This window comes from Nicotiana tomentosiformis, chromosome 1, assembly GCF_000390325.3.
Source record: "Nicotiana tomentosiformis chromosome 1, ASM39032v3, whole genome shotgun sequence".
In the NCBI taxonomy this organism is placed as follows: domain Eukaryota; kingdom Viridiplantae; phylum Streptophyta; class Magnoliopsida; order Solanales; family Solanaceae; genus Nicotiana; species Nicotiana tomentosiformis.
In genome coordinates, this window is record NC_090812.1 from 8,001,038 (window position 1) to 8,019,870 (window position 18,833).

Here is an 18,833-nt window from a genome sequence, read left to right on the forward strand (position 1 = left end):
TTAAACAAGAAAATTAGGACCCTCTTTGTATACCTGAGGATCGGAATGCCCGGATATATTGTGAGTTTTTTACACAAAAACTCGTCCCTCAATTATGAGGATAAGTCTAATATGGTCCTTCAAATATACACTTTCAGTTATATAAAAAGTAGAACATTTTTGGTATTTGTTAACAGAAATTCTGTTAGTTAAACTAAAGGATTCTTCACGTCAAATACAGAACAGTCGATGCCTCTCAATTCCTATCTGTTGTTTTTGTATATGTTCCAAGTACTTGCTGTAAACCATAGTCATAGACATAATATCTGCAAACTGCGGTTTGTCAAAATATATAAAAACCACATAAACAAGATATTAAATTACTACCCTCTTGTTTAACTGCTCCAAGCTTTTCCTGCTAAGGTACTCTCTTCGCAACCTAATGTTCTTTCTATACCTGGATGTTATACTTATGATCGTGTTATTTATGTAGGCAATTCCCGAGAACCCAAAGAAAAGTTCAAATTCTGTATAATGATGAGGAAGTAGGAGAATATGACTATGATCAACACTAAGATTATTGAAATACAATGCATCCCTTCTGACTGATTCCCCCTTGCAAATATAAGTCGGATACCACAATATGCTCGGTGTCACAAGGGAAGAGTTTACTTTGGGAATTGATTCATAATTCACTTCCAACATTTCTACAAGTTGAAATCAATAATTTCTTACAATTCAACTGTAGGGACGTGTAGGATTTTGATTGCATACTAGTTCTGTAAATTAAATATTTAAAAAAAAAAGCAGGTTAAGCTTTTATGCTACGAAAAGATTAATAACAGCAACGAGAAGCTCCGTGGAAGACCATTAATCTGGTAGTCGCCATGGCCGACTTCAATTAAGATCAAGAAATCTCTCATCAAACTACAAAAAAAATGGCAATGATACAGAAAACTGCTAAAAACATAGCAGATATCCACAAATGAAATTAATATACAGTACAGGCAACACCGCCACAATTTAGCCTCTCATCCATCATCTTGGCATATATTGCAACTTTTCCAAAAAAAAATAAAAATGTGATGAATCCATCACCACACTTATGTGATTCTACTGCAGACACCATGTACACAATACCAGACATTGGACTACGTAAAGGGACATCTCTCCTCTAGCCAATCTTGTGACAGCAATACGAGATTCTCATTGTACATTCTCAACGAAATACATGTCAGACAACAAACCTGATGCAGAGAGACCAGCAAAATGAAACTTAGCATAAAGTAAAACTGACACAGCCACTTCAAGATAGCATTCCCTAATACAAAAAACTAGAGCTGTTTCTCGCGGATAAAAAAAAATCTCCTAGCTTTCCTTCCCCGTTAATTTGGAAGAAACTATCCATCGGAACTCGATTGATACCCGCATACTGCATAAAATATATAAAACCATATGAACATAAAATACTATCAAATTCCTACCTCTTCTTTAACTGAGGCAACCTAGAAATCTTAACATGTCAGCACTTGAACTTGATGAAGTTTCAGCATGCTATTTCTTCCTTTGAGCAGCCTGTGATTAGTAAAACCGTATTCGTAAGAAACTTCCTAAAACTTACTTATATGAAGGGTAAAGAAGCACTGATTTTTTTTTGAAATATAGAGGCCCCAAGAGACGAGTAATTATAAAAGAAGAGAGGAAAATGAAGCAATTTGTAATAGTAGCAGTAACAATTCAAGAAAAGAGAGAGAAATAAGAAACTCTAATTAGGTTGTGTTGCAATCCATTCGCCTACCTGTAAGCCCTCCAAACATACTAGCAATGAGCATTCGAGCACATAATACATTCTTTATTACGAATATCCTATTGTTTTCAATTTCAAAACTTGATGGATAATAGGTCTTGACCCTCTACACACACTCCACGCTGTACTATCCTTGCCATTGAATCAACGCATGCCCTATGGGCGTCAAGCACATAATGCACAACATAATCAGGAAATTGTCACCTCACATAGTTGTTTAAATGTTACTAACTCCACGTGATAAACCCACACTGGAAGGACCAACAACAAGGACTCCATGTCACCTCACATAGTTGTTTTACGAACAGATGAATTGGATGGTCCACAAGAAGATGACCAACCCTAGTTTATAGGAGTGGAAGAAATGGACAGTCCCAATTCTGTCTCCAACTTTGACGTCAACAAACACACTAGTACCCAAGCATATAGATATTGATCATAATGAGGAGACACTGTTATTACCCAATACACATTAGTGGCGCTGGTAGCAGTCATCTAAATATCGCCTAGACAGCCAGTTTTGCTCCAACGAGACATCAAAACTTCCATCCGACTTGGTCCTATTCTCGAGCATAGCTTAAATCTTTCTGTAGATAGTAAGTTCCTCTTTGTTTTGGATACTTTAGATAATAAACAATAGTTCGCATATGGTGGTGCTAAACCTTAATTTGACCTATGATCATTTTACTTCAGCTTCTAACGGCAACTTTAGGATAAAGTAGAAAAGGGAATTCGGAGTAATATTTCGGTGATATTACCTCTTTCTTTTCATCAGTCAAACAAAACAATGATAGAAATTTTCTATTTCAAATCATGTTAAATCTAAATCAAATTACTGGGTGCCCAAGGTGCCTCATCTTCTCTTTCGTCATTGCTCATTCCCGAACACTTCAGCCTTCCCTTCTTTGAACTCTCTCCCTACCGTGTGGTTGACTGAAGAAAGTCAGAAAAATAGTAAATGGACGGGTTATACCACCTAGTTGGATTAGCAAGCCGCTAGTTGACATATTAGAAAGATTAATAGATGTCATCGTCAAACTTTACAGCAGTCTAGTCTCTGTAGCAACTCCTAGGCCGTAGCAGAATCAGATTTTCCTAAAGTCTATGCAGCTACTGAACAGTTAAAATGAACATACTGAAAAACGGAGTGAAGGTAACTAGACATTCGCCAAGGTCTAGTAAACTAAGGTGCTAGTGAGACAAGGTTAATTCACTCTGAGATTGAGAGTCCCGTATGCTCTTATGTCGGAATAATCATTATAATACGATGAAAGCAACTCATTAACAAGAAAGTCCCTGCTCTCCTCTTAGCAATGACCTTTCTAGGGCTACTTTTAGAACTGCAGATTCTGTAATAAGACTATTCATGGGCATTCTCCGACTTAGAATCGAATTCATACCCGGCAATTTACGATCTACCCAACGCCTTATTTTATGTTGAATAGGCATAATAATACTTCCTCTATCACTTAGCAAAGTCAAGCCCTATCAGATTTCCTTAGCAGAAAACATTCATACATACTACTTATTTTCTAATAGAATTTAAGATACCTGAGTCAGAGAACTTTCCAAAGATTTTTTGCCACAGAACAAAGAACTACTCTTGCTGGAATCTTACTAGGAATAACTTCAAAAACTTTTTAACAGATTACCCAATCCAAGATGCATATTTAGAAGGATTTTCGACTTAAGGTAAAAATTCAGACAGAATATTCATATTTGCTAATTCATTATTTCAGAATACAGTATTCGGCATTGTACTAAAGAATATATCAGAATGTAGGATAACAGTTTAAAGCAGTTCATACCTTTCTCATTTTTTCTAATACTGAGTCTTCAAATTTCTGGTATCCAGCACCTACAAGATTACTCAAACTTGGGCCCTCAGGTTCTCTATCTTTCTCAGCGTTAAAAAATGAAGATGGCATTGTGGGTTGAACTGTTGGCTGAAGAGGCACAATTAAGAGAGGATTTGATAGATCCCCCAAAACATTTCCACAAACAGCTTTCTGACAAAGAGAAAAACCCATTAGTGAGGTGCTACTAACTAAAGAGATGAACAATTAATATCAATACTCAATTTCATAAAGTACTCACAGCTGCGTCCTTAGAAGACATGACAACAAGAGCGGAGCCTTTCTTCTTAGAACTCTTGATTACTACATCTTCAACCTCACCAAACTCACTAAATAACTCTCTCAGTCTTTGGGCAGTATAATCTTCACCAATCTTCTCCCAAGATACCTTAAGCACCTTTTCCTTGTCTACACTACTCCCCTTTCCTTCTGTACTCGCCTTAGCCCTTGCATGTGTCTCTTTCTGTGAAGGATCTGTAGCAGTAGGCATCTTGTTTAAATGCATAGCACGAATTCGAGCAATTTCCTCTTTAAGCTTTCTAGCAATTCGCTCCTCCTCTTGTCGAGCTGAAACACTGGCATCAGGTGCAAAAGCAGCACGTTCTCTTGCATCGAGATCTGACATCATCTTTCTACGCTTTGAATCTTGTTGTGATTGGCGTTGGATCTTCTCACGTTTCACACGAAGTAGATCATCAAATAACTTCCTAGCTTTCTCATCCTTCAGAACCTCGTATGAAGTCTTCAGCTTTTGAAAGTTCAAGTGAGCATTTGGGTCATCAGGCCTCTTGTCTGGATGCAACTCTAATGCCTTCTTCTTATAGGCTTTAGATATGTCTTTCTCAGAAAGTTTGGCTCCTTCCTCTCCAGAGGGTAAATCCAAAACAGCATAATGATCAACTTCGATATCCATTTTCTACCCGAATCTTGAACTGTGCAACAAATGCAAACCAACTGCATCAGAAAAATTATGATATTCAAATTACAAAATTAAAATAAAAACAACCCTAAACTTCTCAAGATAGCTTTTAACTAACTAAGGAGATACTGCTCCAATGACACATCAATAGATCAATAAAGGTACCAGCGACCAATTAAACAAGTTCTATTGGTGCAGATCCTGCCACGGATTCTACTCCCAAGTTTAATGGTATTATGATATGGCAAAACAAACATTTGGCTGGGAAAGGTTAAAGCGGTTGCACGGAATTCAATAACATAACTGAAAAACCATTAGAGAGCAGAATTATAAACTCAAAACCAGCTCTAGTCCAGAACTTCAATAAGCTTTTATAATCTATATTAGTAAAATTAAAGATTTTTTAACAGTAGGATTTTGATCAGGAAGATTGATGCAAAATTAGCCTCAAATTCAAGAATTGCCAATGTCATAGGTTGTAAGGCAATACTAAGCCGTTGATTTTAATTCTGTAAGTGAGGGCAGAGATAATAGTAATGGAAAAGGTCCAAATTTTCCCCAAAAGAAAAAGGGCAAATATAGACTAGCGCACAGCATGCTCAAAATAGTTTTCAAATAACAAAAGAAAAGGAAAAAAGAAGCACGAGCAATGGAGCAACCAGCAATTCTAAGAACTCACATCAAAAGGTTACATAAGGAATTAAGCAAATTGGGAATAGAACAATAAGATGTTGAAAAAGCAATTGGATAGTACAATTATATGATTTTCGCATTTAAAGATGGGAATTTAGCTATAAGAAAAACATACCAGTAGAAGTAGAAATTGGGAATAAATTTGGCTATATGGTGATACCCGAAGTGGTAGGGTTTGGGTAGGGATATGCCGGAGTTATGCTGTTGTGAGGTGAAAAGGGGCGACTTCTGTATTCTGTAGATATTTTAGAGACTGAAGCAGAGATACGGGTTGCCTTACCAATTTGGATCCGGATCTGGAGTCCGGACTAATCAAGGTACAAGCATTTAAGCATGTTATACAATACGTTTTTGGTTTTCTTGTTGGGTTATAAAGCAAGAGATGAATCGGTGTACTATCGACTATTGTATACTCGAGTTGCATTGTTAAAAACCGTTATGGCTTTAATTAATATATCTTTTGTTTTGATATCAATAAGCATTGTTATGTTTTATACTTGAGTTGCATTTCTTGACCTTTTATAATATTTCTCAGATTTGCTAATAACACTTCTACATGATCTATTTTTCATGTAATTTCTTAATATTAAAACTGCATTCTTCTGGAAATAATTAATCTTATTCCAAATATAATACTACTATCATAGAGTTTCCATGAGCAAGTTATAGTGGACAATGTACTTTAACCTTGAAATCGAATAGAAATTTCAAGAAAAAAAAACTGCTGATCAAATATTCTATTGATCAAATTAACATTCAAAATTGCATTACATGATTTTTCCTCCCAAGTTGCAACTTCTTCAAATGTACAAAAAATTCCCAACCTCATAACCTCTTTTCCATGGTCTTACACTTAAGACTTCCCAAAACCACTCTTATTGAAAACTCCAACACTTCCAAATAACTGGCTTATCTTGAAATAATTATTGACTTCCGTCGTACCAGACACACACACAAAAAAAAAACGATTAAGTTGCACCAAATTTGAATAAAAAGAAATACTACAACTATTGCACTACTATATATTTTTTTCTTATGCAGATTTTCTCTTTTTATAATATTTCCACTAATTCTCAAGAGTCATTAATACATATGAAAGGCCGGCTGGGTTGAAAATCTCTCTGGGCAGCAGCACTGAAAATGTTACAAAACTAGCTAATCTTTACAAAACAGAAGAAAAAGGTTGGCTCTCTTAGCAAGGTTTCAACCACAGAAATACAGGGAGCTTGAAGAGTGGCTTAACTTTTAGACACTGAAAATGCAAAAATCCAGGCGAAGAGAACATAGCCTTGCTTCAATTCATGGAATGAAAACGTAAACACAAGGTAGAACTCATGGACACAAGGTGGTTAAGGTAAGATTATTCCTTGCAGTCCTCTGTGTAAAAGGATGCAAAAATTTTATGAGGTTAAACTGAAAAACACTCCATCATTTGGAGGTCTTATGCCATGGGGATCGGAAGGTCATCACTGTTACTCCTACGATGCATTTGCTTTTGCATGGCTTTTACTGCTGCCACTCTAGCTGCATTGGCTGCCCTGTTGGCAGCTGCAACTGCTCTGTTCACTCTTTCATCAACCTTGGCCACATCATAGGCCCTCTCTGCTGCTCGACGAGCCTCCTGATACATATAAATATATGTAAAAGCAATTAGCAGTTGGTTCAAATTCAAATGGCATTTTCCCACTAATCTAAAGAATTGAATCAAACTAGGTAAATACAATCTCACAGCAGATATTCTCCACTGAGAGATCTAATTCCAAAATTCTAACAATTTTAATGCACCTCAGAATTGAATAGTCAGTGAAGCCAATGTATATATACTGTAGGAGTCAACCAAGTACACTATTACATCCTACAGTATTAAGAGAATGAAAAACTGAAGATCCACAATTGAGGAAGGGAAGGAAATCAACTGCGAAAGCTTTCATGTTTTTTATTTTATTTTAAAATACTTACTAAGAACTTCTACCCAGAGAAAACAAATATCCATGTAAATAATTTCTTTTTGATAAGGTAAAAGTTAACAAATATCCATGTTAATTAGGATGCAGACTCCGTGCTTACTCTCTTTCTGACTGGCTAGATGCATGTCTGAAAATTTTAAAACAAATTTCCTTGATATTTACAAGTAGCAATAATGACTTTGCTTTTGTGTGTCCTAACACTTCAAAAGGTGAATATTATACTCGTAGAGAGGTCAAATTACTCACACTTACTCACAAAGGAAACAGATCTTGCTGATCCTAACACAACTCAATGATGTGCTCACTAAACTAACCAGGCCTCTCAGGCATCATAGAAGACATCCAACGAGGTTTATTAAAAATTTCAGAGAGCCTATGATTAGGCAGTCAATAAACCCATGAACCTACCACAGACCAAGTTATGATTTAATCTTTACCTGCACAGCATTTAGCACTTTGGAGTGGTAAACAGCAACAGGAGATACAGGATAGGAGGCATTCTGCGTGCTTGGAATGTCGAGAACCCCATTTTGCCAATGACCAGATTGGGTTTCTCCATTTCTAAAAGTATACATCCCAAGCCCTTGTCTCTTTCCCTCATGCCAAGCTCCTTCATAGCGGTGCCCATTTGCAAAACAATATACTCCAAAACCATGCATCTTATCAGCAAAATATTCTCCTGCATAAGTGTCTCCATTCCTAAACATTGGAAAGAAGTCAATCATTAGCAGCGAGAAAAGAATGAATTCTTTCTTACTTTCGTAAAATCATCTCATTACAGTACATGCAAGGGTGCCCAGTGCAGACACTACCATTCAAACTGAAAATCAATACAGCAAAATGAAGGGATATAGATAACAAGTGTAGGAAACCTAGCGGAGAAAAGAAGGAAAACCCCACAGTAAAACTATGTTATATGTGTGCATGTGTATGTTTTAAAGCCTACAACACGACTATGTGCAACATAGCTTTATATCCTGGAAAACAGCAATATTTCTCCAACAAAATGATACTTCAAAGCACCCTTACCATATGAGATACAGAAATAAGGAAGGTCAAATTTTTATAGCATTTACAATCATGAAAATCATAAAGAATTTTCAAAGCAGTTAAGACATCAAGTGACTTCATTCCTCCTTTTATCTTAAATCCAAATAAATGATTTTGGACCTGGTAACACTCTTTCTCAGTCTGTTACGTAGTATCTCACTATATGTCACTAAAACCATACAGGCAGTACACTGCGATCATCACATCAACAATTTTTTCTCTTACATTTTGAGATAAGCTAAAACTTAACATAGCACAAACACTGTTGATATCAGTTATATCTCTTCAGTTAAAATAAACTCCACATCATATTTAATGGAACTTTATCAATGTGCCTCTAGGTATTTTCAGCAGTCTCTAATTAGGCTCATAGTTAGTCAGAAGTTGCAATAGATAGTGAAAATATTAATATCTCATCTAGACATAGAGTCAAGGCATGAACCCTACCCTGTTTTGCTCTGCCACTTTAGCAAAGCCATGCATAATGCAGGCACACAATTACAAAAGGTAGTTTATCTTTTCAATTATTTTGCACATCTTCTGTTCAACATGAAAAAGATTACTTTATAGTCTTCACTTGGTTAGAAGATTGTCTTTCTTTAGTCATGGATTCGAGGAAAACTGGAAATATTGACAAGACTCTAGTCCGAAAAAATATTTTCTTCAGCACATGGTTCCATACATTAATAGTCAATTCAAGAAATTAATTTGAAAATGATAGAAGAATAAGCATTTCAAAACAGGAAAGGAGAATAGTGCTTGCTAAACTACACAAAGGAGAATAGTGCTTGCTTGACTACACAAAAGGAAGGCCTTTTTCGAGAAAGCCTAACTGGATAGAGATGACAAAATACAAAGGGGGACAAGGACAGCATATCCCCCAATCGGACAGAAGTCAACTAGTTGCTCACAAAATATAATCCACAAGTCTACAACCTAATGTAATCAACTAGAGCAAACTATATTTCGTTTTGTCTACTCTCCAGTAGATTGAGGACTAGCACCACCTTACTTCTCGTATTCCCCATTTCTCTACACTCCAGTAGATTGAGGAGAGTTATACACTATACAGTACATCTCGAGTTAAAAGTTTACGCTGCACAACACCGAGCCATATAGCAACAAGCTCAGCAACTCTTTCACTCCTCTCCCGCCTATATCAAGCATTTCAAGAAGGTAACTATTCGTCTTAAAGAAATAACATAATCTATGGTTAATACATATGGTATACCACATATAGACAACTAAAGATTTCGTAAAGCTTCTAAAGCTTAATTAGGTATAAACAAGAAAGATCAAATTTTCTGGTTACATGTCCCTTCAAAAGTCAACAAATTTAGAAAACGAACAAAAACATCTCCATGAAAAATTACCTGAAGTGGTAGTGGCCAAGGCCATGCTTGACTCCCCACTTGAATTCACCTACATACCGGCTACCATCCTCACATGTATGAATTCCACACCCATGACTTTGACCGTTGGACCACTCCCCAGCATACACGTCGCCTGTGTAAAACCTATATACCCCAAAACCATGCCTAAGGCCCTGCCTATACTGACCCCTATATCGACTTCCCCTCGCCCACGTCTCCACTCCATAGCCGTCATACTTCCCATCAACCCAATCACCTTCATACCTCCCACTCATGTAATAGTAATAAACTCCACTTCCACTACATTTCCCCTTATGGAACTCACCCTCATACACATCTCCATTACTGTAAGCCTGCACCCAACAACCTGAATTTACCCTTTTATCGATCTTAGGCCGCGATCCAATTGACCAAAACACTGGTAAATGCTGCCTAGATACTTGGTTAGTTGAAGTAAACTTAATTGGCAAGGACCTAGCCAAGAACAACCTGATTGAAGGAAGCCTAGGCAGTGCTAAATTGAGTGAAAACAGTAAAGCAGCAGAGAAAGCAAAAGCAGATAGAAAATCCAAAAAGAAAGAGTTAGTTGGATGAGAAACCAAGAAATAGAAGAAAGGAAGGGAGAGGAGGAGTATTAGCCGGAGATGGAGGCGGAGTACACGGCGGAGGTGGCGGAGCCGTTGGTAAACATGGAAATGGTTCAGAATTCTTGATGGGTATTGACCCTTAGGAGCAGAAGAAAAAGGGTATTTGTGAAGAGAATCAGATAAAGTTGGAGACTTTAGAATAGAAGAGCTTGAGGAAGAAGAAGGGTTGTGGTGGTGGTGGTTTGTGGAAACACCCAAAAGGGGTCTCTTGTGAGGGGTGGTCTTGGTGGTGGTGGAGGTGGGGCTAGGGACAATTGGGTCATTTCCATTATCAATCAAGATTTGAAGGGGAGGAGGCACGGAAGGAGAGGAGGAAGAAGAAGAAGAAAATATCAAAGCTTGAGGGGGAGGAGTAGGAGGGGGGTAAATATGGGGGTGGGGGGGTTTGTGATGAAGAGAAGAAGAAGGAGAAAGAAGGGGTGGTGTGGGATTGAAATCGGAAGAGATGCAACTGCTTTCTTTTCCGATCTGAACTTCAGATTTCTTCTGATGCATTACATACACATATAGAAATACATATCACACTACCAAAAAAACACAAAACAAGAACCTGGAAAATTGATAAAAATTCAATCTTTTTCTCTTTTCTCCTCAGCAAAGTCACAAAGATTCAATTTTTCTTTGTCAGTGATGATTCTTGGTTGGAACTGAAATTGGAAAATGAATTTTCCTTTCTGGGGTAGGTTGTTTAGCAGTTCTACCTCTATCTATCTAATTATATCTACAAAAGATGGACAAAATTATTGTTATTATTCCTATATATGGAATGTATGTGGGTGAGAAGTGAAAAACAGTTTTGTGTGTATGTGTGTGTGTGTGTTTTAGAGAAGAGAGCGGAGAGAGCAATGCGATGAGGAGTTTTTTGAGTTTTTTATGCTGAGGGTGGGGAGGGGGGTAGGGGTGAACTGAAGGGTAGGGCAGTTTGAAATCAGAGGCAACCAGCTTTCCCTTATAATAACAACAGCGTACAAGAACCGAAGCGCACGGAACTACCAAAGTTCAGTCTTGCTCTTTTTTTTTTTTTTTTCCTCTTCGTAATCTAAGAGCCTTTTTGACATAAGAATTTTTTCACTTTTTTCGAATTTTTTTTATTTTTTTCAAAATTATTGTTTGGCCATAAAATTTTCAATTTTCACTTGAAAATAAATTTTAAAATTTTTTAAAAATTTGAAAAATTTCAAAAAGCTATTTTTCAAAATTTTCACTCAGATCACTCACAAAAATTAAAAAACAACCCCAAAACTATATTTATGTCCAAACACAACTGTAATTTTCAAATACCACTTTCACTTTTCTTTTCCGGAATTTTACAATTCTTATGCCCAAACGCCCACTAAGTTGTCCAAAAGTTTCATTTGAGGTAAAATGCTTCCCGATGACGAGGCGAATTCATACTAAGGATTCGAACTCATAACCTTTTATTAAAGATGTAAAAATATTTATAATTCCAGCATATCCTTCTAGATTTATCGATCCTTAATTCTTAGTGGAATTTAATCTTTTACACGGGTTTAATTCATATATCGATGCTAAATTTGAATGCACCTTGTCATATAGTTTGTACTATGTTAATATGATTATGTGACCTTGAAAGACATGTTTTATGTATATTGTCTAGCCATTTAACTTACATGTCACACAAATCGCTTCTTCTTACCAAAATAATTATTTATAAATAAATAATGACTCATATTTTCATGCATGTCTGTATGTCAAGATATTCGAGTTGAGCAACTTTCTAATTATTTTTTTCTACTTTCTGGTAATTATGGGGGGGAAATGTAAGAACAGAAAAAGATTCATTTGTCATAGTGATAATATTATTTTCTTTTTATGTAATTCTAGAATCCATACTTATCATTTTTTGAATATCTTATGCAGTAGTAAGTGGATAGGCTAGAAAGCTATTATGATGGATGCAAGTAACGAAGAAAATTAAAGAGAAACAGAAAAACACTTTACTAGATTCAATCATCACATTCCTTGGGCCTACGGTTTTTTAGAATATCCGCAAGACATTCAGCACAATAATTTTATTTAGGGGAAAGGGCCAAATATTACCTTCTACCTTCATATATTATCTATATTTAATCTTTATTATATTATCGGATTAAATTTATTCTTACTATTATATTATCGGGCCAAATTTATCCCTACAATCAGCAAACTTTTAAAAATATCTCTTGATCTGTTAAGTAATCCAAAATCTCCCAAATTCCTTTTATTTAAATCATTTGTTGTTCTTCTTGGTCCACTATTTTTGAATATAATTGACATTTAAATTAGAGAGAAAAAAATATTAAATAATACAACTGAATAAATAAAGTATAGTAAATTAAAAAATCTAAATTAGCTAACTTTTCTAAATTCTAAAAGTATTTACAACATCCCAATTTTAATGAATTTGTTGCACCAAATGTATGGAGACTTTGCATTAGTGATTGAAGTTGAAGTTCCTCGGAGACTTTACATTGTCTAATTTAATTTTGCTTTAATTAAATGTCTATACATTATACACTCTTAAGTTAGTCGATCGAACTCTATACTAACCAGGCAATGATAAAATATATTTGAATATACATGTACATACATGATGATCAGTTGCATATAATACACAATAAATAGATCCACTAAATTTTACGATGTGTATATGATTGAAAAATAAATAAAATTCTAAACCAATTTTATTTATTACAAGAAGAGAAATGGGTGCATTGGTAATTTAAAAAAATTATGAATAATTTGTATAGTCTAGTAACTTTAACATTCACATCAATAGTAATTTTTGAAAATAATGGAGCAACAAGAACAACAAGTGATTTAAAAAAAAGAATTGGGAGATTTTGGATTACTTAACAGAACAAGGGATATTTTTAAAAGTTTGCTGATAGTATGGGTAAATTTGATCCGATAGTTTAACGGTAGGGGTAAATTTGATCCGATAGTTTAACGGTAGGAGTAAATTTGATCCGATAGTTTAACGATAGGGGTAAATTTAATACGATAGTATAACAGAGGTTAAATGTAGACAATACATGAAAGTATAAAGATATATTTGGTTCTATGTCTTTTTTATGTCATTGTATGTAAGAAATTTCGGCAGAAGTAGCTAACTAAAGCATGTGAATATATATGTCTTTTGGTTTCTTCTTATCATTTAAAAGTAAAAGGCGTTCTCATTTTTGTTCCTCTAAATTCGATGATACGTTGATACCTATCCAATTAAAATAAATTGCTCGTGATGATATTACTAACATACAAGGGATTTTTACGTTGCAGGTCACTAATTAAGGATTATTTTAATTACATAATATTTCTTTTGATTTATTGCAAAGTGAGATAATCTTAGAAAAAATGTTAAAAGACAAACGAAATGAACCCAAAACAAACTCTTTATAAAAGGGAAAAATATCTAGATGTAGAATTGAAAATTGAAAGGTAAACAACCTTACCTCGAAAAGAGAAAAAGAAAAACCTATGTCGTGTATAATGTTGATGGTTACAAATCAAAGTGGTCCAAGACTCAATAGCATAGTAGAAAAAACTTATTCGAATGAATAAATTACATATGTCTTCTTTATATGTTAGTCATTTTGACCATAATTAATTAACATGTATTTCACTTTAATTTATACTTAATCATGATTTTGTTTAGACGCTAAACGTGAGTAAATTTTTATTTGTTTATTTTCGAATAGGTTTATTTACGTCTTTTTGGGTATATGTATGAGCTTCTTTAATTTTTTCCTTTTGCATTTTCTTGTCTTTTGGAAGAGGGGTTGGGTTGAATTAAATTTAAGCCTTAATGGTTACGTCAAGAATATTTCAATATCTTAATTGATGAGTGCTATTATTACTTGGGGATGAAGTTCTGCTCCTATTTAAACGTTGAGCAATTATATATTTTTTCTACATAGATATTTGACCCGAAGACAAGAAAATGAGTAGGTGGTGTATTGACTTATCCCAGCTTTTTAAAATATTTATCCGAATGGTTCATTAAAGAAAGTTTTGGAATATCATCTCAATAATTGGTCTGGCACAAATAATTTTTTCTTGCACTGGTTTTTCTTTTTTCTTTTTTGGGTTTGATATGAGGGGTTTTCAGTAGAAGAGAAGGAAATGCAAGAAATTTTTTTGGAACGGATGAATGCAAGATTTATTTTACGAACTTTTATCGTTTACCTAAGTTGAATATGTAGTTCATCTTCAATTTCTATCTCCCAAAGTTAAATGATTTTTTTGGAAAGAAAAAATTGGTACTATTTGATGCCTAACATTTAACAGAAGAACTTAATTAACTTATATATATGTGTAAGGAATTTTTGCACTATCATTTCACCGTTACATGTTGTACTTAATAATTTATCTTATTTTTCAAGATTACAACTTTTACTTTTTATGAAGTGTTATTTGTAAATACTTTTTGGCTGATCTAATTGTGTAAAATGCAACTTCACATTATTATCTTTGATGCAATGCTAAAATTCCGCCAAAAAGCCTTTATATTCTTCTTTCCTTCCCCTAGTATATCATACCCACAAAATAAGTCAGAAATATATGATTATTTTCAATTATCTTCCTCTGCCAACATTTTTTATTTATTTAGTTTCATTTTTCTAGAATGACCGCAATTTGGATCTAAGTATATTCTTTGGATTTAAATACTCGAGCCCTTACAAAAGAAGATTGTAGGAAAGTGGGGATTATTTTTCTAAGGCTGATGTTATTGACTTTTATGAAAATAACTTTATGGTAAAGGGTTAAAAGCGCCTACATATAAGTTATAACTTATAAGTAGCATTTCTATTATGTTGAGTTACAAATAATAAAATGTGCAGTGATCAACAGAAGTGATGTACAGCAGTTTTAATATATCTGCAATACAATTGTCACCGGGGGTAAATGAATATTTTAAAATCGACTAAATCGACCGTACCGTATTGTACCGTACCAAATCGATTTTTAGGTTTCTTTTAATAAAATCGTAGTTTTTAATTATATAAATACATAATTGTACTGATAATTAGGATACATTTTTTATTTTATGAAAATAAATCGAAAAAATACCGAACCATACCGAATAAATTTATATGTGAAAAATATATTTATATATTAATTTTAAAAATAATAAAGCATTAAATTTTTCCTTGGTTTGTAATTATGAAAATAGTTACAAGCCAACAAGTAATTAAACTCAAAATCCTAATTCTCAAACCTGTTATGCTATTTCTATTGAAACTAAATTATTTCTGACATATTCACTAGCAAGCTAAGACACAAGGTATTGTAGCGATTATGAGTAACAAACTACAATGTATTGAATATGTTTCCTTTCGTATGATTAGATTTATCTTTTTGAATATTCAATCTTCTATAGACTTTATTCTTGAGTCTCAGTCCCAGCTTGGTTAATATCTTTCCACTCGTGTGATTTATATTTTCTTTTATGCCGCTGTAGAATAGTTTATGGATCTATATTCTAGCCATCTTTTATATTTTCTTAATTCATCACCATTTCAAATGTAAAAATATCTAGAAAGTTTTGCTAAGTCTTATAAAAGTACGTATGTTATTGTATTCTACTCATATAAGTGACTTTTACATGACATTTTAAAAAAAATATTGAAAATTAACCGAACCGTACCGATACCGAAGAGAAACTTATCGATGTGATTGGTACGGTTTCGAAAAGTCCAATTTTAATTATACATAATAGAATAACCGAAAATTAGTATGGTACGAATTTTACAAAATAACCGGTCGAACCGAACTATTGACACCCCTTGGCCCTAATTGTCACTGCTCCATGCTTGTTTTCTCTTAATTTTAGCTGTTATAGCGTTTGAGGTTATTACTGAAACGAAAATAGAAAAGTTGAAAGGTCCCTAGGCTAGCATTTTTTTTTTCTTTGCTAATAATTCTTTTTTCGTTTGAGGTGTAAAATTCAATTCCTTCACAACTTTGGTTATCGAAAAAAAACTTGCTAACTCTATATTTTATACCAAATAAATAAATACAAGATATGTGTATCACAATATACATTAATCGCTAACACTAAATAAGTGATATGTATTCTACCTTTAATTTATGACTTGTAAAATTAAATTATTTGATTTTGTATAAACAATTGGTGCTCGTAAGTATATTATTTGGTTATCCATCTCGTATTTATGAAACTTTGTAGGAACATTTATTCTCAATTTTATGAATTTTAATATTTAAAGTATAATTTTGAAATCTTATATTCAAGATTTGAACTTTAACATTCAATTTTGGATCAACTACATAGGTACAAAATTCAAGACAGCTATTAGAGACTTATGTTTAAATTCAGAGTTCAGACAAGAATAAGGTATTGTTAAATGTTAACGAACAATGTTTTTTATTTGAATTTGAGACATGTATGTTATAAATAGACATAATATTTGAATATAAGGACATGTCTGTTATGAATAAATATGACTTGTTGACCTATATATAAAGCTACTTTCTTACCCAGAAACTAGAGAAATAGAAAAAGGAAATAATAATATATCTTTTCTGTACATTTCTGGAAGTATTAATTTTGATCTCTCAAAATAGTCAGAAACGTTCTAACAAATTAATACAACCATATATTATTGTCAAATATGTCAATACATGGCTGGTGGCATTTTGAGACAACCTCTATGCATACGGGTGAAATCGAGCTCATGGTGCATCCTAACCTCCGACAAAATAAGCCTAGTTCGAGACATAGCAACAAGGAACCGAAATCGAGCCAAAGTCCCACCGGACCAGAACCCGGAGGTGTAACACCTGTCTTTGAGAATATCGAGGCCATGGTCCCGGAATCGGTCCTAACCTCGAACGATTTCGAAGAACATTGTCAGACAATCCAGCATAGCTAACAGAAGGCCGAAATATCCGTGACCGGCCGAATATTACGGTGGGTATCTCGGCACGTATCGATAAGGAACCGACAATCAGTGAATCAGAAGATTTTTTATCTTTTACAGAGTTGTACCTAAAATAGGACTCCTCTAATATATAAAGGAGGTCTTATAGTTCATGAAGCACATTGTAACACGCATTCAAAAGCAATATATTATTATTTTCTCTATCTTTAGCTCTTGTTCTTTTTCAACAGTTTACTGGTTGTGGCAAGTCCGGCTCGAGAGTGGCTATTTCACTAAGGATGAAACTATTCAACTCGTGTGGTTTGAATTTATTTTATCTTTATTTATTCTATAGTAACTTAATTTATCGCTTTGTATCAAGTTAGTCCGTATATCCTTAAAACCACTTATAAATTTAATTGTTATCCGATTTTGAGGGTAAACAGTTTGGTGCCCACCGTGGGGCTAAGGATAATAGCGGCAATTTGATAAAACTCTCGTAACACACCCTATTTTACACTTGTTCTTTGAAGTATCTTCGATTCCAGGTTAAAAATCAAAATGTCAAACCCCCAATTTGCCCCTCTAAACATGGATGCCGAGTCCAGCCACCATGACGAGAAAAACAATGTAGCACCCGGTAACGAGGTGTCCCCAGTCGATCTCGTCGGAGTTCTGGTCAAGGACCCTGTCGACGCCAGTTCATATGTGGCCATCAACACAAATTTACCTATCGATCCTGAGAACAGCGTGCGCATGGAAGTCCGATCGATTGCCCAAAATACGCACATCGATAAAACTATAGGATCAATTTGCGGGTAATCTTCGAAATGTTACAGGCTCAACAGGCAGCGATAGCCCAGTTGCAGAACCAAAGCCGAGCGCCTAGCAGGGTTGAGCTCGAGCCATCCTGGGAAGTCACCCACAGAAATGAACCGATCACGGAGAGGCATGACCCTATTTTATACTTGTTCTTTGAAGTGTCTTTGATTCTAGGTTCAAAATCGAAATTCAAATCCTAAGTCCGCCCCTCTAAATATGGACGCCGAGTCTAGCCACCATGACGAGAACAACAATGTAGCACCCGGTAACAAGGTGCCCCCAGTCGATCTTGGCGGAGCACCGGTCGTGGACCCTATCGACGCCAGTTCACATGTGGCCATCAACACAAATTTGCCTACTGATCCTGAGAACAACGTGCACATGGATGTCCGATACTGAAGGGTCTGGATTCCAAGATGTTTGTTCAAAAACCTTTTCCTCCGAGTGCAGTCCCGAAGCCGATCCCAAAGAAGTTACGCATGCCTGAGATTCCTAAGTACAACGGAACGACGGACCCAAATGAGCATGTGACTTCCTACACATGCGCCATCAAAGGGAACGACTTGGAGGATGATATGATCGAGTCTGTCCTGCTGAAAAAGTTTGGGAAAACTCTGTCCAAAGGAGCTATGATATGGTATTACAACCTACCTCCCAATTCTATTGACTCGTTTGCTATGCTTGTAGATTCCTTCGTAAAAGCAAACGCTGGGGCTATCAAGGTCGAGACCAGGAAGTCAGACCTTTTCAAAGTGAAGTAGAGGGATAATGAGATTCTTTGGGAATTCGTGTTCCGGTTTCAAATGGAACAGATAGACTTGCCTCCCGTCGCGGACGAT

The 18,833-nt window shown here is 35.0% G+C and overlaps 2 protein-coding genes across 4 annotated transcripts; both read right to left on the minus strand.

The window, feature by feature from the left end:
- Window positions 1-835: 835 nt before the first annotated feature.
- On the minus strand, window positions 836-5,507 carry LOC104097125 (uncharacterized). 3 transcript variants are annotated; one of them, XM_033656386.2, is made up of 5 exons: window positions 5,370-5,492; window positions 3,884-4,596; window positions 3,595-3,795; window positions 1,464-1,554; window positions 836-906 (listed from the first exon to the last, which is right to left on the minus strand). In XM_033656386.2, the coding sequence occupies exons 2-4, from the start codon at window positions 4,553-4,555 to the stop codon at window positions 1,534-1,536; spliced, it is 894 nt and encodes a 297-aa protein (XP_033512277.1). In that variant the 5' UTR covers window positions 4,556-4,596; window positions 5,370-5,492; the 3' UTR covers window positions 836-906; window positions 1,464-1,533. The 3 variants fall into 3 exon arrangements, with proteins under 3 accessions (XP_033512277.1, XP_070033155.1, XP_009601946.1); XM_070177054.1 differs by lacking the exon at window positions 836-906 and adding an exon at window positions 925-1,226 and having other exon boundaries at window positions 3,884-4,574; window positions 5,370-5,507; XM_009603651.4 differs by lacking the exon at window positions 836-906 and adding an exon at window positions 925-1,226.
- Window positions 5,508-6,222: 715 nt separating this feature from the next.
- Window positions 6,223-11,050, minus strand: LOC104097126 (uncharacterized). The gene is made up of 3 exons (XM_009603653.4): window positions 9,645-11,050; window positions 7,659-7,920; window positions 6,223-6,875 (listed from the first exon to the last, which is right to left on the minus strand). The coding sequence occupies exons 1-3, from the start codon at window positions 10,784-10,786 to the stop codon at window positions 6,696-6,698; spliced, it is 1,584 nt and encodes a 527-aa protein (XP_009601948.1). The 5' UTR covers window positions 10,787-11,050; the 3' UTR covers window positions 6,223-6,695.
- Between the last annotated feature and the right edge of the window lie 7,783 nt (window positions 11,051-18,833).